The 22,319-nt window shown below is 41.5% G+C and overlaps 1 protein-coding gene across 2 annotated transcripts in view; it reads left to right on the top strand.

Annotated features, from left to right (window-relative positions):
- The window catches only part of LOC118392864 (serine-rich coiled-coil domain-containing protein 1-like), a 113,312-nt gene that overhangs the window by 11,340 nt on the left and 79,653 nt on the right, over positions 1-22,319 (top strand). For both annotated transcript variants that reach the window (XM_035784840.2, XM_035784841.2), the window contains exons 4-5: positions 12,075-12,165; positions 14,121-14,478. In XM_035784840.2, coding sequence (XP_035640733.2) covers positions 12,075-12,165; positions 14,121-14,478 — 449 coding nt within the window. The remainder of the gene's footprint in view (positions 1-12,074; positions 12,166-14,120; positions 14,479-22,319) is intronic.

Genomic DNA, 22,319 nt, shown 5'->3' with positions numbered 1-22,319 from the left:
GGAGAGCTTTGTATGCGTCTTTGTGTGTGGTGTAAAGGTGGTCCAGAGTTTTTTCTTCTCTGGTTGTACATTTAACATGCTGATGGAAATTTGGTTAGACGGATTTAAGTTTCCCTGCAATCACGTCCCAGGAAAGTCGGGGCGCCGCCTCTGGGTGAGTGTTTTCCTGTTTGCTTATGGCGGAATACAGCTCATTGAGTGCAGTCTTAGTGCCAGCATCAGTCTGTGGTGGTATGTAGACAGCTACGAAAAATACAGATGAAAACTCTATAGGTTGATAGTGTGGTCTACAGCTTATCATAAGATACTCTACCTTAGGTAAGCAATAGCTCGAGACTACCTTAGATATCGTACACCAGCTGTTATTTGCAAAAATACATAGTCCGCCGCCCCTTGTCTTACCAGACGCCACTGTTCTGTCCTGCCGGTACGTATAGCCAGCTCTATGTTGATAATGTTGTCGTTCAGCCACGACTCCGTGAAGCACAAGATAGTACAGTTTTGAATGTCCCGTTGGTAGTTTAATCTTGCTTGTAGGTGATTGATAGAGGAATTCTAAATTCCTTTATGTTTTTATTGCCAAAACCAATTCACACTCATTTCTAATTCATTAATGAATTGTAAGTTAATTAATTATGCATGAAGTAGATTGAGACCAGTCTTAAAAGCCAAAAGTAACAGTGTTTATTACAAGAGAGTACTAAATGCTTACACACATTTCCACAGGTTATAAACTGAAAATGACGTCAGCGTTTTGCAAACGTTCCATTTCACAAACAGAGGGCCCCTCTAGCTCTTGAGCCCTCGCGTTATCAGCACGAAGTCAAGGCCAGTCAGCATAAATCAACATTCCCGACAATCTGGAGATGGCCCGTTCCCTGAATGAACTAAGGAACAGACCTTCATTGTTACTAACTCCTGACTACATTATATACAATTGGGAAAGGGAGCAAGAAAAAAAAATTCACATGTACAGTACATTATAGCATTTGGACTAGTCAGTTCTGATTGGAATGTATACATAATTAGTAATTTCAACCATAATTTCCTCTATCAGTGATCGATTTTATTACCCAAAGATTGTACGTTTGCTAGCAGAAGTCAGCCCGCCCTCTGGCCCCTTTTTCTCTGCCTTCTCTTCACGTAAATGACCGGGATCTTGTTTGACAGCTTTGTCATTAATTTGTCATAAAGAAAAATATATATTATTGTATTAGATTATTTTACATGTTATGTGGCCACACAGAGATAATTAGACACCTGTGATAATCTGAAGTAACAAAAAAGGTCACGAAATGTAATTTTATAAAATTAAAATAAAAAACTTTAAAGTTACTAAAATGTTGGTAGTTTATTTGTAAAAAAGTGAACAGTAATATCCCCTCTTTGTAACCCTAGTTACCATAAAATATAGGACAGGACAGCCTGCTAGGTGCTTCCACTACACTCCTGTACAGTAGGGCTACAGGACAGTGGTTGGTGCTAGCAACGTCAGGGTCGTGGCTTTGATTCCTGCTAGGGCCAGCCAAATGAAAATGTATGCACTGATGTAAGTCGCTCTGGTTAATAGCGTCTGCTAAATCGCATATATACAGTACCAGTCAAAAGATTGGACACCTACTCATTCATTGTTTTCTACATTGTAGAATAATAGTCAAGACATCAAAACTATGAACTAACACATATATAATTATGTAGTAACCAAAAAAGTGTTAAACAAATCAAAATATATTTTATTTTTCACCTGGAATGCTTTTCCAACCGTCTTGAAGGAGTTCCCACACATGCTGAGCACTTGTTGGATGCTTTTCCTTCACTCTGCGGTCCAATTCATCCCAAACCATCTCAATTGGGTTGCGGTTGGGGTGATTGTGGAGGCCAGGTCATCTGATGCAGCCCTCCATCACTCTCCTTCTTGGTCAAATAGCCCTTAAACAGCCTGGAGGTGTTTTGGGTCATTGTCCTGTTGAAAAACAAATGATAGTGCCACTAAGAGCAAACCAGATGGGATGGTGTATCACTGCAGAATGCTGTGGTAGCCATGCTGGTTAAGTGTGCCTTGAATTCTAAATTAATCAGACCGTGTCACCAGCAAAGCACCATCACACCTCCTCCATGCTTCACGGTGGGAACCACACATGCGGCGATCATCCGTTCACCTACTCTGTGTCTCACAAAAACACGACGGTTGGAACCAAAAATCTAAAATGTGGACTCATCAGACCAAAGGACAGACTTCCACCGGTCTAATGTCTATTGCTCGTGTTTCTTGGCCCAAGCAAGTCTCTTCTTGTTATTGGTGTCCTTTATTAGTGGTTTCTTTGCAGCAATTTGACCATGAAAGCCTGATTCGCACAGTCTCCTCTGAACAGTTGATGTTGAGATGTGTCTGCTACTTGACCTCTGTGAAGCATTTATTTGGGCTGCAATCTGAGTTGCAGTTAATTCTAATGAACGTATCCTCTGCAGCAGAGGTAACTCTGCGTCTTCCTTTCCTTTGGCGGTCCTCATAAGAGCCAGTTTCATCATAGTGCTTGATGGTTTTTGCGACTGCACTTGAAGAAATGTTCAAAGTAGTGATGCACCGATATTACATTTTGGCCGATACCGATATCTGAACACCAGTCTCAACGTCAACAGCGAAGAGGCGACCCTGAGATGCTGGCCTTCTAGGCAGAGTTCCCCTGTCCAGTATCTGTGTTCTTTTGCTCATCTTAATCTTTTCTTTTTATTGGCCAGTCTGAGATATGGCTTTTTCTTTGCAACTCTGCCTAGAAAGCCAGCATCCCGTGGTCGCCTCTTCACTGTTGATGTTGAGACGGGTGTTTTGCGTGTACTATTTAATGAAGCTGTCAGTTGAGGACATGTGAGGCATCTGTTTCTCAAACTAGACACTCTAATGTACTTGTCCTCTTGCTCAGTTGTGTGCTGGGGCCTCCCACTCCTCTTTCTATTCTGGTTAGGGCCAGTTTGCGCTGTTCTGTGAAGAGAGTAGTACACAGCATTGTACGAGATCTTCAGTTTCTTGGCAATTTCTCACGTGGAATTGCCTTCATTTCTCAGAATAAGAATAGACTGATGAGTTTCAGAAGAAAGTCTTTGTTTTTGGTCATTTTGAGCCTGTAATCGAACCAACATATGCTGATGCTCCAGATACTCAACTCGTCTAAAGAAGGTTAGTTTTATTGCTTCTTTAAAACTTTTCCAGGATTGGTGTGTCCCCTGCGGGACGGTTGAGTAAACGTAGGCTAATGCGATTAGTATGAGGTTGTAAGTTACAAGAACATTTCCCAGGACATAGACATATCTGATATTGTCAGAAAGCTTAAATTCTTGTTTATCTAACAGCACTGTCCAATTTACAATAGCTATTACAGTGAAAGAATACCATTGCTATTGTTTGAGAGTGCACAGTTTTGAACATGAAAAGTTATTAATCAGTACAACAGTTTTCAGCTGTGCTAACATATTTGCAAAAGTGTTTTCTAATGATCAATTAGCCCTTTAAAATGATCAACTTTGATTAGCTAACACAACGTGCCATTGGAACACAGTGATGGTTGCTGATAATGGACCTCTGTACGCCTATGTAGATATTCCATAAAAATCTGCCGTTTCCAGCTACAATAGTAATTTACAACATTTAACAATGTCTACACTGTATTTCGGATCAATTTGATGTTATTTTAATGGGCAAAAAATGTGCTTTTCTTTCAAAAACAAGGACATTTCTACGTGACCTCAAACTTTTGAATGGTAGTGTATGTGTATTGAACACTATTCCCGAGGAAAAACAATACTGCGTGGATGTTTTGGAGTCTGATAACTCTGAGGAGGACGTTGGAAAAAATATCTTGGGTATTGAGTAGACTGATACCCCATTTCATTTTTTTTTTTTTTTTTTTACCTTTATTTAACCAGGCAAGTCAGTTAAGAACACATTCTTATTTTCAATGACGGCCTGGGAACATTAACACATTCTTATTTTCAATGAAGGCCTGGGAACAGGCCGTCATTAACTGCCTGTTCAGGGGCAGAACGACAGATTTGTCAGCTCGGGGTTTGAACTTGCAACCTTCCGGTTACTAGTCCAATGCTCTAACCACTAGGCTACGCTGCCGCCCCCATTGATCCCCAATCCTTAGGTAAAGCTGTACAGTGCAATATGAATGTCAACACACACAACAGGCTGACTGGGGAGGTGATTTCACACAGTCACAGTCCCGGGATAAGAGCTACAACGCTAATATTTGTCTAAACTCTTCAGTTGTGTTCTGTGGGTGTCACCGAGTAGACTGATACCCCATTTCATTGCTTCACATTCCAACCATGTTTGACACGATCTAGTCTAAATATGGCATGATTCCACCAATTGTAACCTTCTGCATCACTTTCAAAGAGGTACTTTTATTATAAAGGCAAACCGCAAATTCCACTATGGTGCCTAATCCTTATTGTGGCCAACTTCACAACACATAACCCGGTCAGGTTGACCTCACTAGCCAGATGAAGCTAGCTGGCTGCTTATAATGTTAGCTTTGGGCAACAGGGCTAAGTGGCTGGCTAGCTGTTTTATTTTCATGAACTGAAGTTAAATTTCAATAGGCGAAGTGTCTACCTGGCTAACACTTACAAGGATTCCTAAATCATTGCTAAGAATAATGAAAATGACTGCAGTTTCTACTGGTCGTTGTTTCCAGGCTGGTTGTATTGGTGCTAGCTAGGTACCAAGCTAATGCTAGCTAGCTACCCATCCCAGAAGTTGCGGTCAAACAAGTAATGCTTTATTACCAACGCGATATTGTAAACACATCGTTCGTGGCCGGTATTTGCCTGTTTGCAGACTTTTTTGTACAGCTTTGACAGTGCTACTGATAGTAGTGGTGGCGCTTGGCTTACACGTGCAAATTCAGAACACACAACATGTTTTAATAGAACTGTGTTATTTGACGTGTCAAATTAAAAGCGTATTTAACACGTCAAATAGTGTTATTGACTTGTATCTTTTTTGACACGCAAAGACCCAAATGGCGTTCCATAGTATGTCGTGAAGCTAATAGCAGTGATGTCATTACTGTGTAACTCCGGTAGGGCAACATCTGAAAAATAGCGCACTTGTGGACCGGTGCTCGACCAGTCGCAAAAGCCAACATCACCCACGACGGAGAACGGTTGATTGTCAAGGGCAATGAATTCCATTATCTTGGCATTAATAGACTCATACCTGCCTGCTGTCATTCCTGAGCAAGCTCTGTACTGGTGGTGCCCCGATCCCGCAGCTGAATCAACTTTAAGAGACGGTCCTGGCGCTCGCTGGACTTTCTTGGGCGCCCTGATGCCTTCTTCACAACAATTGAACCGCTGTCCTTGAAGTACTTGATGATCCGATAAATGGTTGATTTAGGTGCAATCTTACTGGCAGCAATATCCTTGCCTGTGAAGCCCTTTTTTGTGCAAATCAATGATGACGGCACGTGCTTCCTTGCAGGTAACCATGGTTGACAGAGGAAGAACAATGATTCCAAGCACCACCCTCCTTTTTCCAGTCTGTTATTAAAACTTAATCAGCAGGACAGAGTGATCTCCAGCCTTGTCCTTGTCAACACTCACACCTGTGTTAACGAGAGAATCACTGACACGAAGTCAGCTGGTCCTTTTGTGCCAGGGCTGAAATACAGTGGAAATGGTTTTGGGGGATTCAGTTAATTTGCATGGCAAAGAGGGACTTTGCAATTTGTAATTTATCTGATCACTCTTCATAACATTCTGGAGTAGATGCAAATTGCCATCATACAAACTGAGGCAGCAGACTTTGTGAAAATTAATATTTGTGTCATTCTCAAAACTTTTGGCAACGACTTTAGATGTGTCCAAACTTTTGACTGATACTGTGTATATATACACAGTATATACATCATACTATATTACAGTACATGAAAGGACAGCACATTAGGGGTGCTTAGTAGGTGTTTACAGCACAGGACAGCAGGACAGGACTGCAGGGGAGATGGGAGCGGTGCGAGCACCATTAGTGTTGCGGACTAAATAGCTTAGTCAATGGCCACATCCTCTTCTGGATTACACTCTCACATGGGGATAACAGCACCTCCCTGAATCAAACAGACTAATCCTTTAACTAACTGCTTTGCAGATCAGTGCAACAGGCAGCCCCTACCAAGGCGACAGCAATTTGTCACTCAAGGGATTGCTCACACCTCCTTCCCTGTCTGGCCACTCCAATCTACATCCCTGCATGAACAGTAAACACTTGTGCTTATTTTGTAGTGCATCATACTAAGATGTATTTAGTTTTGGGAGGGGCACAAACACCCCTCATCTTCCATACTCAGAAGGGAAAGCACATGTGTGGCTAAATCTGCGGTTGATGAAATGTAAGTGGCGGCAGACTCTCCAATCTTGGTTTGAAGTTTTCCCCCAAGCTCTCCCGTGGGGAATCGGAGAGCGTGGCCGTAGGAGTATATTAACAATTTATTCTCCTTTTTTTGCCATCCTCTTTCTTAAATTTGTGTGAATAACAGAAGGCACTCCAGTGTGACGAGCAAAGCTTCACTGAGATGCTGAAGTGTTTTCCATCGTCTGTTGAGTAGGCTCGTGGTTTCATGAGCAGTCAAGGGCAATGCAGAGGCGGGCTAAAGTCTGTTTGCTGGACAAGTACAAGGGAACACTGGGGAAATACCCCCCACCCCTTCTCTGTGTCATAATTAGAATACACTCAACAGCCAACAGGATATGGTTGCTCCCTCTTCTACTGTGGGTTCAGGATACACAATCAAGTGCAGAAACTTGTTAATGCCATTTCCACAGAAATAAAATTATGTATAGTAGATAATGAATCCGCTTCATAAGCCATGCTAGGAGTAGCGTGTGGCTGTTGAAGGAACAAGTAAAAAGACGTTATCGTTCAACATGGAGTCGTTAACCAACCCTTATTACAAAATAATTGGGAATTGTAATAGGGTTGGGTGATATTTGGGAATTGTAATAGGGTTGGGTGATATTTGGGAATTGTAATAGGGTTGGGTGATATTTGGGAATTGTAATAGGGTTGGGTGATATTTGGGAATTGTAATAGGGTTGGGTGATATTTGTGAATTGTAATAGGGTTGGGTGATATTTGTGCAGTTGCAAATGAGCTCAACTTGTTCTCAACTAGCATGAACAGTGAATTGTAATAGGGTTGGGTGATATTTGGGAATTGTAATAGGGTTGGGTGATATTTGGGAATTGTAATAGGGTTGGGTGATATTTGGGAATTGTAATAGGGTTGGGTGATATTTGGGAATTGTAATAGGGTTGGGTGATATTTGGGAATTGTAATAGGGTTTGGTGATATTTGTGAATTGTAATAGGGTTGGGTGATATTTGGGAATTGTAATAGGGTTGGGTGATATTTGGGAATTGTAATAGGGTTGGGTGATATTTGGGAATTGTAATAGGGTTGGGTGATATTTGGGAATTGTAATAGGGTTGGGTGATATTTGGGAATTGTAATAGGGTTGGGTGATATTTGGGAATTGTAATAGGGTTGGGTGATATTTGGGAATTGTAATAGGGTTGGGTGATATTTGGGTATTGTAATAGGGTTGGGTGATATTTGGGAATTGTAATAGGGTTGGGTGATATTTGGGAATTGTAATAGGGTTGGGTGATATTTGGGAATTGTAATAGGGTTGGGTGATATTTGGGAATTGTAATAGGGTTGGGTGATATTTGGGTATTGTAATAGGGTTGGGTGATATTTGGGAATTGTAATAGGGTTGGGTGATATTTGGGTATTGTAATAGGGTTGGGTGATATTTGAGAATTTTAATAGGGTTGGGTGATATTTGGGAATTGTAATAGGGTTGGGTGATATTTGGGTATTGTAATAGGGTTGGGTGATATTTGGGTATTGTAATAGGGTTGGGTGATATTTTGGTATTGTAATAGGGTTGGGTGATATTTGGGAATTGTATTAGGGTTGGGTGATATTTGGGAATTGTAATAGGGTTGGGTGATATTTGGGTATTGTAATAGGGTTGGGTGATATTTGGGAATTGTAATAGGGTTGGGTGATATTTGGGAATTGTAATAGGGTTGGGTGATATTTGGGTATTGTAATAGGGTTGGGTGATATTTGGGAATTGTAATAGGGTTGGGTGATATTTGGGAATTTTAATAGGGTTGGGTGATATTTGGGCAGACCTTTTCTACGATATGCTGTTCCTGATGTCACGATTTCCGATATAACTGTTTTGTGACGTTAATGACTAGATAATTCAAATGTTTGTTTTTATTTACATATTATAGTCACATCCTCATTAAAGGTGCACAATGATCGCGCCACCAGTTCCTGGTTGCAAAAATTTGAATCGTTCGCCTAATTTCAGTGTATGTGACAAAACAAGCAAGGATAGTGTAGATAATCAGTGTACCATTTAAACTGCTGTGAAATATATTGTATTTTCAGTTGTTTGAAGCTGGTGTACAAAACCGAAAGTAAATGAAGCAAAAACTAAACTTAAGAACGGGATGCATAGAAATAGCGCACATAGAACGGATGTACCATCTCCTAGACTTGCTTTCAATGAGAATGACAGATCTACAACTCACATTTCTATATGAATTTGGTTGGGTCGCCCAAAAAGTTACATATTGCAGCTTTAAATAATCTAAATAAGACTTAGTTAATTCATTTAGACTTTTATTTTCAACATATTAATACAGCCTAACTGATAAAACTGCACAGAGTATAGTCAGAGTATAGTCTTAACCATCACGATATATCATCAATGTCAAATATCACGATATTCGATTTAATCATATATTGTCCCAACCCTAAATTGTAATCTGCCCTGGCCTGTAGTAGACTGGTAATGAAACATTTGAATGCTTATTTGAGTGAATTGTACCTTTAACACTAATCTCTCTATGAATATCCCCTCCGTAACTCTTGTGAAAGTTTTATATCTGGGTATTCACCAAGAACCAAACTGAAGCAAACGGATTTGTCCACTAAGAAACTCTTGTTTGAATTTTTCCGTTGCAAAATGTTCTGCTATTGTGCAAAATTATTTGCTACGGTATGCATGAATGAATACACCCCTGGTTTCTGGACCCTCTGCAACTGCAAATCTTTCCTGTATTGATCGTCTTGAATTAATGCCACAGTTGCAGAATGAATGTAATATCTACTGACCCAAAGTCTTTCTAGGTGAAAAATAAGAGACCTACTGAAGTTGGCAGTGAAGAAATGGATCCTTGTTTTAACAAGCCACCATTTCAAATCAAATACATTTGTATTTGTCATATGCGCCGAATATGCTGAATACAACAGGTGTAGGTAGACCTCACAGTGAAATGCTGAATACAACAGGTGTAGGTAGACCTTACAGTGAAATGCTGAATACAACAGGTGTAGGTAGACCTTACAGTGAAATGCTGAATACAACAGGTGTAGGTAGTAGACCTTACAGTGAAATGCTGAATACAACAGGTGTAGGTAGACCTCACAGTGAAATGCTGAATACAACAGGTGTAGGTAGACCTCACAGTGAAATGCTGAATACAACAGGTGTAGGTAGACCTCACAGTGAAATGCTGAATACAACAGGTGTAGGTAGACCTCACAGTGAAATGCTGAATACAACAGGTGTAGGTAGACCTCACAGTGAAATGCTGAATACAACAGGTGTAGGTAGACCTCACAGTGAAATGCTGAATACAACAGGTGTAGGTAGACCTTACAGTGAAATGGTTACTTACAAGGCCTTAACCAACATTGCAGTTTTAGGAAAATCAGTGTTAAAGTATTTACTAAATAAACTGAAGTAAAAGATTCCGGTTAGTTGAGGTAATATGCACATGTAGGTAGAGGTAAAGGGACTACGCATATATAATAAACAGTGTGTCCATTTAGCATTAAAGCGACAATCAGAAGTTGAAACAATGACAAAGTTGGATCCTCGCCCCTGTTTTGGTAAAAAGTTGAGGGATGGGCCTGGGGAAATTTAACCACCCTCAAAATCATAGACAGAGCTATGGATGCAAGGACTGACCATCCATGACATCAAAATTATAGTTGTAACCATGTTTTGAGGCTATACAGTATTTGTTTACATTTACTTTGTTTACAAACAGTGGAGTAAAACAAGCTTATATTTTGTGTTCTGATGAGGTATAATAGTTGGAACTAAGCTCATGAGGGATTTCTAAGTTATATTCTTCAAGAATCAATGTCATTCATTTATAAGTTCAAAAATGAATGTAGCAACTGCAGATTGCCTCTTTTAAGATTCTCACTCAAACATCATTGCGGGGTAAGAAGGTCAGAGCTTGCACAGTGAAGCAGTATTAATAGACCTCTATCTATTGCTGGGGGGGGTGACATATACAGATTAGTTTAGCTCCAAATGATGTATATCTCATCTGCCATTTATACAGAAATGGTTGAGCACCGCCAGCTGACTACATGAACATTTCTGCCATTTCACACGCTTGACTTGAAGCTTGACATTTAGGGGCAGTTTCCCAGACACATTAAGCCTAGTCCTTGGACTAAAAATGTATTTCAATAGAGATTATCTGTTGAGCAGGCCTAGTTTTAATCTGTCCCCTTTAAAGTTGATCAATGTGAGCAGAACCAGTTGGTGACATTATTATGTTCAAATGGAGTTCATGTAGTCCAGAATGTAATGATTTTTTCTACTCTATTTCATCGTAAACATACTTAGTTGTAAATTTGGTACACTGCACTGACATTTTGGCTAGTTGGTAGTCAACATTAATCTTACATGACTCGTATGATTCACCACTGATAACGGCATCACATTTATTTCTCAATGTTCTCCAAATGATATGAACACATACATTTTTTATAACCCCACCTCTTCAAGGAATACCTAGGATAGGGTAAGTAAGGGTAGGTAATCCTTCTCCCCCCAACAAGATTTAGATGCAAGTGGCTGTTCCACTGGTTGTCATAAGGTGTATGCACCAATTTGTAAGTCGCTCTGGATAAGAGCGTCTGCTAAATGACTTAAATGTAAATGTAAATGTATTTCTCAATGTTCTCCAAATGATATGAACACATAAATTTTTTATAACGGCATCACATTTATTTCTCAATGTTCTCCAAATGATATGAACACATACATTTTTTATAACGGCATCACATTTATTTCTCAATGTTCTCCAAATGATATGAACACATACATTTTTTATAACGGCATCACATTTATTTCTCAATGTTCTCCAAATGATATGAACACATACATTTTTTTTGACCATACTTTTTTACCTTGTCCATCAGAAACCCTTAGAGAAGATGAATTATCTCCAAGACATCTCTAGTGTCACATCTTCTGCATTTCTATCTTTTTTTTCACCTGGAGACCCACCCGGGGAACTGTTTTTCTGGGTGTCACCACAAGATGGTAGCATATCCCTTTGAAACACAAGGGAAAGGGGTCGGCATGAACATGAATCCACAACCACTCCTCAGAATATGGATGCCTTTGAACATTTCATTGTTTACTGGGCCAATGGCTTCCCATTCTCAATGGATTAGATAATTGGTTCTTAGATAAAGATATTGGATTTCATAACCTTTGCCTTGGTGACCCCTTATGTTTCCAGCACAGCCATGAATGAACCCTAACAAAACATACAGAATGTCTGTTTGTCTCATATCTGTAGTGCCAGGTTTTCTCACCTCCTAATTTTACAAGGAAAAACTCTGGGCCCTAGTTATAGCCCATAACTCCTGACGCTACTCCCAAAGTCAAGTTTAATTTATTTTACCTTTATTTTACTAGGCAAGTCAGTTAAGAACAAATTCGTATTTTCAATGACGGCCTAGGAACGGTGGGTTAACTGCGTGTTCAGGGGCAGAACGACAGATTTGTACCTTGTCAGCTCGGGGATTCGAACTTGCAACCTTCCGGTTACTAGTCCAACGCTCTAACCACGAGGCTACCCTGCCGCCCCCAAGTGCCATGCATCAAGCTAGTTGTTCAATTTGTCCAACGCTCTGAGTCACACATACATGTACGTTTCCTGTATTGTGTCCTCAGGACCTACTGAACAACCTGGGTTCCTCTGAGCTGGATGAGGATGACCTGATGTTGGACCTGGAGCTCTCTGATGACCAACGCCAGCGTCACGGTATAAACACTCCCCATTCATTCATCAGCAAAGCCACCGGTTTCATTCTGAATGGCACCCTATTCCCTACATAGTACACTACTTTTGACCAGGGCCAATCGGACTCTGGTCAAAAGTAGTGCACTATATAGGGAATAGTAGTGAGAGCCAGCCTTTCTGCTCCTCTGTCAGCCACCCATCCAGGGAAACTTTGGCCCTCAAATTTTGAGCATGACCTCTACATGTATATCCGGGGACACACCCAAGTTTAAGCATGATAAACTTTGTTTGCGCAGATATTTAGGAAGTTTAGAAAAGGCCTACTTTAACTAGACCAAAGACACTTGCTAGGGTTGTGTTGTCACAACACAACTGATTGGCTCAAACACATTAAGAAGGAAAGACATTCCACAAATTAACTTCTAACAAGGCACACATGTTAATTGAAATGCATTCCAGGTGACAACCTCATGAAGCTGGTTGAGAGAATGCCAAGAGTGTCCAAAGCTGTCCTCAAGGCAAAGGGTGGCTACTTTGAACAATCTCAAATATAAAATATATTTAGATTTGTTTAGCACTTTTTTAAAATGTCATGTGTTATTTCATTGCTTTGATGTCTTCACTATTATTATACAATGTAGAAAATAGTCAAAATAAAGAAAAACCCTTGAATGAGTAGGTGTGTCCATACTTTTAACTGGTACTATATGTGTAGATAGTATAGTGAAAACCTAAACATAAAATGTATCACAAACTGTTTCTTCATAATGGTTATTGATTTGCACCTGTTAAAACGGTTTTGACATTGGGCTAAAATCACCAAAACAGGTTTGCCCTGCCTACTTATGCTTTCAGTACAAGATGAATTCCCTGATTCTTTAAGGGAATGTACAAAGTGATAGTTCATACTGCAGGAGCGCTGATTGGTTCGAGGACGTCCTCCTTACTGTGTAAGTCTATGGAAGGGGGTGAGAACCATGAGCCTCCTAGGTTTTGTATTGAAGTCAATGTACCCAGAGGACGGAAAATGGCTGCCCTCCGGCTACACCATGGTTCAACTATAGAGGGTGCTGTTGAGGCTACTGTAGACCTTCATTGCTTATCTAACGGGAGGTCTGAGTCAGTTTCACAAGACTTCCATATCTCAAGGCATGCAACATCTATGGAGACTTCGAGAATTACCTTCAATTTTAATTCTCTTAACGTCCCCACTATGTTTGGAGAGGTTGCATCAGAACACGCTGAAGTACACATAAACACGTAGTTTGGGCAAAGCCTTTAGTCAGAGAGCCTCCCCAGGGTGTCATCATTAATACATGCCCAAACATTTTTTTTGCATGCTAGGTACTTTTTTTTTTATATACTAAATGGCTCACAGACTGGCATGAAATCCCTGCAAAGATTTGATAAATCGCACACTTAAAGCGAAGTGATGGGGTGGTTTACTGAGGAAGAGAAGGAAGTGGGAAGCCTCACCCCAACTCAAATGAAGACGCGCGCACGCACACACACACACACACACATGCCTGAGTACAGACACACGAACACACAGATGCTCCTATTTTATCTCTCTCAGGTGACTCCTTGGCATTTTTATTAAAAACCAGGCAGTTTCACAGCAATTTATGGGCTGCAGGGCAGAGACACACTCAGTTTTACCTTGAAACTGAGCCTTCCACATCCTTCTCAAAGATCTGGTTATTTCTGGTTGTCAAACCATTTTTCTTAGTAGTCTCTCAGCGTTAATGAGACTTTAACGGAGATGCCATTGTGCATTTGACTCTGAGCAGCATACAGTGAATAGAATGGAACGATTAGAAGTGCACTGTTCAATAATGGCACTTGTTATAGTATATTATCCAGGGTTGGCTACTCTAAACATGTTGTCAACTCTGTAAAACCAAACTTATTGTCTAATGTAACGTTGACTGAATGTAATGTTGACTGAATGCTACTGCTTTTCTGTGTGTGTGTAGTATTCCGAGAGGACTCCAGTCAGTCCCTGTCCTCCTGCCTGAGCCTGCTGCACTCCCGCTTTGAGCCCTCTGGAGACGGGATTCCTGGCAGGGAGCCCTCTGGAGACGGGATTCCTGGCAGGGAGCCCTCTGATAACAGGATCCTCGGCAGGGAGCCCTCTGATAACAGGATCCTCGGCAGGGAGCCCTCTGATAACAGGATCCTCGGCAGGGAGCCCTCTGATAACAGGATCCTCGGCAGGGAGCCCTCTAGAGACGGGATCCTCGGCAGGGAGCCCTCTGATAACAGGACCCTCGGCAGGGAGCCCTCTGGAGACGGGATTCCTGGCAGGGAGCCCAGAGGCGCCACCGCCCACAGGTGAGAGAGCCCAGCTGTCACTACATCTATACCACTCACAACAGCTGTCACTACATCTATACCATTCACAACAGCTGTCACCACATCTATACCTCTCACTACATCTATACCACTCACAACAGCTGTCACCACATCTATACCTCTCACTACATCTATACCACTCACTACAGCTCTCACTACATCTATACCACTCACTACAGCTGTCACTACATCTATACCACTCACTACAGCTGTCACTACATCTATACCACTCACTACATCTATACCACTCACTACATCTATACCACTCACTACATCTATACCACTCACTACATCTATACCACTCACTACATCTATACCTCTCACTACATCTATACCTCTCACTACATCTATACCACTCACTACATCTATACCACTCACTACATCTATACCACTCACTACATCTATACCACTCACTACATCTATACCACTCACTACATCTATACCACTCACTACATCTATACCACTCACTACATCTATACCTCTCACTACATCTATACCACTCACTACATCTATACCACTCACTACATCTATACCACTCACTACATCTATACCTCTCACTACATCTATACCACTCACTACATCTATACCACTCACTACATCTATACCACTCACTACATCTATACCACTCACTACATCTATACCACTCACTACATCTATACCACTCACTACATCTATACCACTCACTACAGCTATACCACTCACTACATCTATACCACTCACTACATCTATACCACTCACTACATCTATACCTCTCACTACATCTATACCTCTCACTACATCTATACCACTCACTACATCTATACCACTCACTACATCTATACCTCTCACTACATCTATACCTCTCACTACATCTATACCACTCACTACATCTATACCTCTCACTACATCTATACCTCTCACTACATCTATACCACTCACTACATCTATACCTCTCACTACATCTATACCTCTCACTACATCTATACCACTCACTACATCTATACCTCTCACTACATCTATACCACTCACTACATCTATACCACTCACTACATCTATACCACTCACTACATCTATACCACTCACTACATCTATACCACTCACTACATCTATACCACTCACTACATCTATACCACTCACTACATCTATACCACTCACTACATCTATACCACTCACTACATCTATACCACTCACTACATCTATACCACTCTACACTACATCTATACCACTCACTACATCTATACCACTCACTACATCTATACCACTCACTACATCTATACCACTCACTACATCTATACCACTCACTACATCTATACCACTCACTACATCTATACCACTCACTACATCTATACCACATCATCTATACCACTCACTACATCTATACCACTCACTACATCTATACCACTCACTACATCTATACCACTCACTACATCTATACCACTCACTACATCTATACCACTCACTACATCTATACCACTCTCACTACATCTATACCACTCACTACAGCTCTCACTACATCTATACCTCTCACTACATCTATACCACTCACTACAGCTGTCACTACATCTATACCACTCACTACATCTATACCACTCACTACAGCTGTCACTACATCTATACCTCTCACTACATCTATACCACTCACTACAGCTGTCACTACATCTATACCTCTCACTACATCTATACCACTCACTACATCTATACCTCTCACTACATCTATACCTCTCACTACATCTATACCTCTCACTACAGCTGTCACTACATCTATACCTCTCACTACATCTATACCTCTCACTACATCTCTCACTACATCTATACCACTCACTACATCTATACCACTCACTACATCTATACCACTCACTACATCTATACCTCTCACTACATCTATACCACTCACTACATCTATACCACTCACTACATCTATACCACTCACTACATCTATACCACTCACTACATCTATACCACTCACTACATCTATACCACTCACTACATCTATACCTCTCACTACATCTATACCACTCACTACATCTATACCACTCACTACATCTATACCTCTCACTACATCTATACCACTCACTACATCTATACCACTCATTACAGCTCTCACTACATCTATACCACTCACTACATCTATACCTCTCACTACATCTATACCACTCACTACATCTATACCACTCACTACATCTATACCACTCACTACATCTATACCACTCACTACATCTATACCACTCACTACATCTATACCACTCACTACATCTATACCACTCACTACATCTATACCTCTCACTACATCTATACCACTCACTACATCTATACCACTCACTACATCTATACCACTCACTACATCTATACCTCTCACTACATCTATACCACTCACTACATCTATACCACTCACTACAGCTGTCACTACATCTATACCTCTCACTACATCTATACCACTCACTACATCTCTCACTACATCTATACCACTCACTACAGCTGTCACTACATCTATACCACTCACTACATCTATACCACTCACTACAGCTGTCACTACATCTATACCACTCACTACATCTATACCACTCACTACATCTATACCTCTCACTACATCTATACCTCTCACTACATCTATACCTCTCACTACATCTATACCACTCACTACATCTATACCTCTCACTACATCTATACCACTCACTACATCTATACCTCTCACTACATCTATACCTCTCACTACATCTATACCTCTCACTACATCTATACCACTCACTACATCTATACCACTCACTACATCTATACCACTCACTACATCTATACCACTCACTACATCTATACCACTCACTACATCTATACCACTCACTACAGCTGTCACTACATCTATACCTCTCACTACATCTATACCACTCACTACATCTATACCACTCACTACAGCTGTCACTACATCTATACCTCTCACTACAGCTGTCACTACATCTATACCTCTCACTACAGCTCTCACTACATCTATACCTCTCACTACATCTATACCACTCACTACATCTATACCACTCACTACATCTATACCACTCACTACATCTATACCTCTCACTACATCTATACCTCTCACTACATCTATACCACTCACTACATCTATACCTCTCACTACATCTATACCTCTCACTACAGCTCTCACTACATCTATACCTCTCACTACAGCTCTCACTACATCTATACCTCTCACTACATCTATACCACTCACTACAGCTCTCACTACATCTATACCTCTCACTACATCTATACCACTCACTACATCTATACCACTCACTACATCTATACCTCTCACTACATCTATACCACTCACTACATCTATACCACTCACTACATCTATACCTCTCACTACAGCTCTCACTACATCTATACCTCTCACTACAGCTGTCACTACATCTATACCTCTCACTACAGCTCTCACTACATCTATACCTCTCACTACAGCTCTCACTACATCTATACCTCTCACTACAGCTCTCACTACATCTATACCACTCACTACATCTATACCTCTCACTACAGCTCTCACTACATCTATACCTCTCACTACAGCTCTCACTACATCTATACCTCTCACTACAGCTCTCACTACATCTATACCTCTCACTACAGCTGTCACTACATCTATACCTCTCACTACAGCTCTCACTACATCTATACCACTCACTACATCTATACCTCTCACTACAGCTCTCACTACATCTATACCTCTCACTACAGCTCTCACTACATCTATACCTCTCACTACAGCTCTCACTACATCTATACCTCTCACTACAGCTCTCACTACATCTATACCTCTCACTACATCTATACCTCTCACTACAGCTCTCACTACATCTATACCTCTCACTACAGCTGTCACTACATCTATACCACTCACTACAGCTCTCACTACATCTATACCTCTCACTACAGCTCTCACTACATCTATACCTCTCACTACAGCTCTCACTACATCTATACCTCTCACTACAGCTCTCACTACATCTATACCACTCACTACAGCTCTCACTACATCTATGCCTCTCACTACAGCTCTCACTACATCTATACCTCTCACTACAGCTCTCACTACATCTATACCTCTCACTACAGCTCTCACTACATCTATACCTCTCACTACAGCTCTCACTACATCTATACCACTCACTACAGCTCTCACTACATCTATGCCTCTCACTACATCTATACCTCTCACTACAGCTCTCACTACATCTATACCACTCACTACAGCTCTCACTACATCTATGCCTCTCACTACATCTATACCTCTCACTACAGCTCTCACTACATCTATACCTCTCACTACAGCTCTCACTACATCTATACCTCTCACTACAGCTCTCACTACATCTATACCACTCACTACAGCTCTCACTACATCTATACCTCTCACTACAGCTCTCACTACATCTATACCTCTCACTACAGCTCTCACTACATCTATACCTCTCACTACAGCTCTCACTACATCTATACCTCTCACTACAGCTCTCACTACATCTATACCTCTCACTACAGCTCTCACTACATCTATACCACTCACTACAGCTCTCACTACATCTATACCTCTCACTACAGCTCTCACTACATCTATACCACTCACAACAGCTCTCACTACATCTATACCTCTCACTACAGCTGTCACTACATCTATACCTCTCACTACAGCTGTCACTACATCTATACCACTCACTACAGCTCTCACTACATCTATACCTCTCACTACAGCTGTCACTACATCTATACCTCTCACTACAGCTCTCACTACATCTATACCTCTCACTACAGCTGTCACTACATCTATACCACTCACTACAGCTCTCACTACATCTATACCTCTCACTACAGCTGTCACTACATCTATACCTCTCACTACAGCTCTCACTACATCTATACCTCTCACAACAGCTCTCACTACATCTATACCTCTCACTACAGCTGTCACTACATCTATACCACTCACTACAGCTCTCACTACATCTATACCTCTCACTACAGCTGTCACTACATCTATACCTCTCACTACAGCTGTCACTACATCTATACCACTCACTACAGCTCTCACTACATCTATACCTCTCACTACAGCTGTCACTACATCTATACCTCTCACTACATCTATACCTCTCACTACAGCTGTCACTACATCTATACCACTCACTACAGCTTGTGAGATTATTGGTGATTGTACTGTAGACCTTTACACTCATTACACCGATTTGGACACTGATAAACACTTCAGTTGGAATGCAGTGTCTGGCAGGTATCATGGTATACCTGACGTCGGAGCTCAGGTTCTCCGCTTCACAGCACCTTATGGGTTTTGACTGGCAGCCGTTATATACTTGAGCACTGTGCACGACAATAACATGCCCCCATTCCTCCTGCCAATTGGGCTGCTTTTGCAAATTTGTTGTTGTCTGAGTGAGGTAAATGCTGTAAATCGAGAGGAGTCGATGTGTTCTGAAAGATGAGACATTGAATATTATAATAAATTGCGCTTTGATGTCATACAAGTAAACTTCACATTTTCATATTTGAAAACTCAAGTAATTTACAGTATCAACGATTATGATCGCTGTGTATGATCCACAGTTACAATAATGACATGAGTTATACCCTGGGTTGTCCTGAACAGCTGCAGAACTCCCACTTGAATGCACTCATCACTCCATTCTATGCGCAGCAAAATTGTAACCTGTATGTCTGAAATGCCTTTGGAAAGCCTAACACTAAGATCAGATTTTATAACTTTCAAATGCCCACCTGACCCAGGTCTGCTATTTTCATAATGGAACGTTTTTGTTATTGGGTAAACAGCAGTAATTGTGTGACGGTTGGGACTCGGGGCTGTGTTCCAAACTAAAAATGACAAGCGTGCATGCTCCAGTTCCTTCATTTGTTGACTTCTGTAACCATAAAAGCCTTGGTTTCATTCATGTTAACATCAGAAGCCTCCTCCCTAAGTTTGTTTTATTCACTGCTTTAGCACACTCCACCAACCCTGATGTCCTAGCCGTGTCTGTAGCCTGGCTTAGGAAGGCCACCAAAAATTCAGAAATTTACGTCCCCAACTATAACATTTTCGGCCAAGATAAAACTGCCAAAGGGGTTAGAGTCGCAATCTACTGCCCTCAATCTCACACAAATTATCATGGAACCTACCAGGTACAACCCTAAATCTGTAAACACGGGCACCCTCATAGATATCATCCTGACCAACCTGCCCTCTAAATAAACCTCTGCTGTCTTCAACCAGGATCTCAGCGATCACTGCCTCATTGCCTGCGTCCGTAATGGGTCCGCGGTCAAACGACCACCCCTCATCACTGTCAAATGCTCCCTAAAACACTTCGGCGAGCAGTCCTTTCTAATCAACCTGGCCCGGGTATCCTGGAAGGACATTGACTAGATTCCGTCAGTAGAGGATGCCTGATTATTCTTTAAAAGTGCTTTCCTCACCATCTTAAATAAGCATGCCCCATTCAAAAAATGTAGAACTAAGAATAGATATAGCCCTTGGTTCACTCCAGACCCGACTGCCCTTGACCAGCACAAAAACATCCTGTGGCGTAATGCATTAGCATCGAATAGCCCCCGCAATATGCAACTTTTCAGGGAAGTTAGGAACAAATATACACAGGCAGCTAGGAAAGCAAAGGCCAGCTTTTTCAAACAGAAATTTGCATCCTGTAGCTCAAACTCCAAAAGGTTCTGTGACAATGTAAAGGCCATGGAGAATAAGAGCACCTCCTCCCAGCTGCCCACTGCACTGAAGCTAGGAAACACTGTCACCATCGATAAATCTAGGATATTTGAGAATTTCAAGAAGCATTTTTCTACAGCTGGCCATGTTTTCCACCTGGCCACCCCAACCCTGGTCAACAGCTCTGAACCCCCCACAGCAACTTGCCTCCCCCATTTCACCTTCACCTAAATCCAGATAGCTGATGTTCCCAAAGAGCTGCAAAATCTGGACCCCTACAAATCAGTTGGGCTAGACAATCTGGACCCTTTCTTTCTAAAATGATCCGCTACAATTGTTGCAACCCCTATTACTAGCCTGTTCAACCTCTCTTTCGTATCGTCTGAGATCCCTAGACTGGGAAGCTGCCACGGTCATCCCCATCTTCAATGGGGGAGACACTAGACCTAAATTGTTACAGACCTATATATATCCTACCCTGCCTTTCTAAAGTCTTTGAAAGCCAAGTTAGCAAACAGATCACCGACCATTTCGAATCCCACCGTACCTTCTCCGCTATGCAATCTGGTTTCCGAGCTGGTCATGGGTGCACCGCCATCGATAAGAGACAACACTGTGCAGCTGTCTTCATCGACCTGGCCAAGGCTTTCGAATTCTGTCAATCACCGCATTATTATCGGCAGACTCAACAGCCTTGGTTGCTCAAATGACTGCCTCGCCTGGTTCACCAACTACTTCTCAGACAGCGTTCAGTGTGTCAAAATGGAGGGCCTGTTGTCTGGACCTCTGGCAGTCTCTATGGGGGTGCCACAGGGTTCAATTCTCGGGCCGACTTTTTTCTCTGTATACATCAATGATGTCGCTCTTGCTGCTGGTGATTTTCTGATCCACCTCTACGCAGACGACACCATTCTGTATACTTCGGGCCCTTCTTTGGACACTGTGTTAACAAACCTCCAGATGACCTTCAATGTCATACTACACTCCTTCCGTGGCCTCTAACTGCTCTTAATGTCACGAATCCTGTTTCCTGAGTCTGTTTTTTGCCTGTTCTGTCCTGGAGTGTTTTTTCCGGCATCCTGGAACGCACCCTGTCTGGTTGCCGGGCAATGTAGCCAGTTGGGAG

Source organism: Oncorhynchus keta, chromosome 14 (genome assembly GCF_023373465.1).
Source record: "Oncorhynchus keta strain PuntledgeMale-10-30-2019 chromosome 14, Oket_V2, whole genome shotgun sequence".
Lineage (NCBI taxonomy): Eukaryota > Metazoa > Chordata > Actinopteri > Salmoniformes > Salmonidae > Oncorhynchus > Oncorhynchus keta.
Note: the sequence above shows the minus strand (reverse complement) of the source record. Positions and strands in the feature narration are given on the sequence as shown.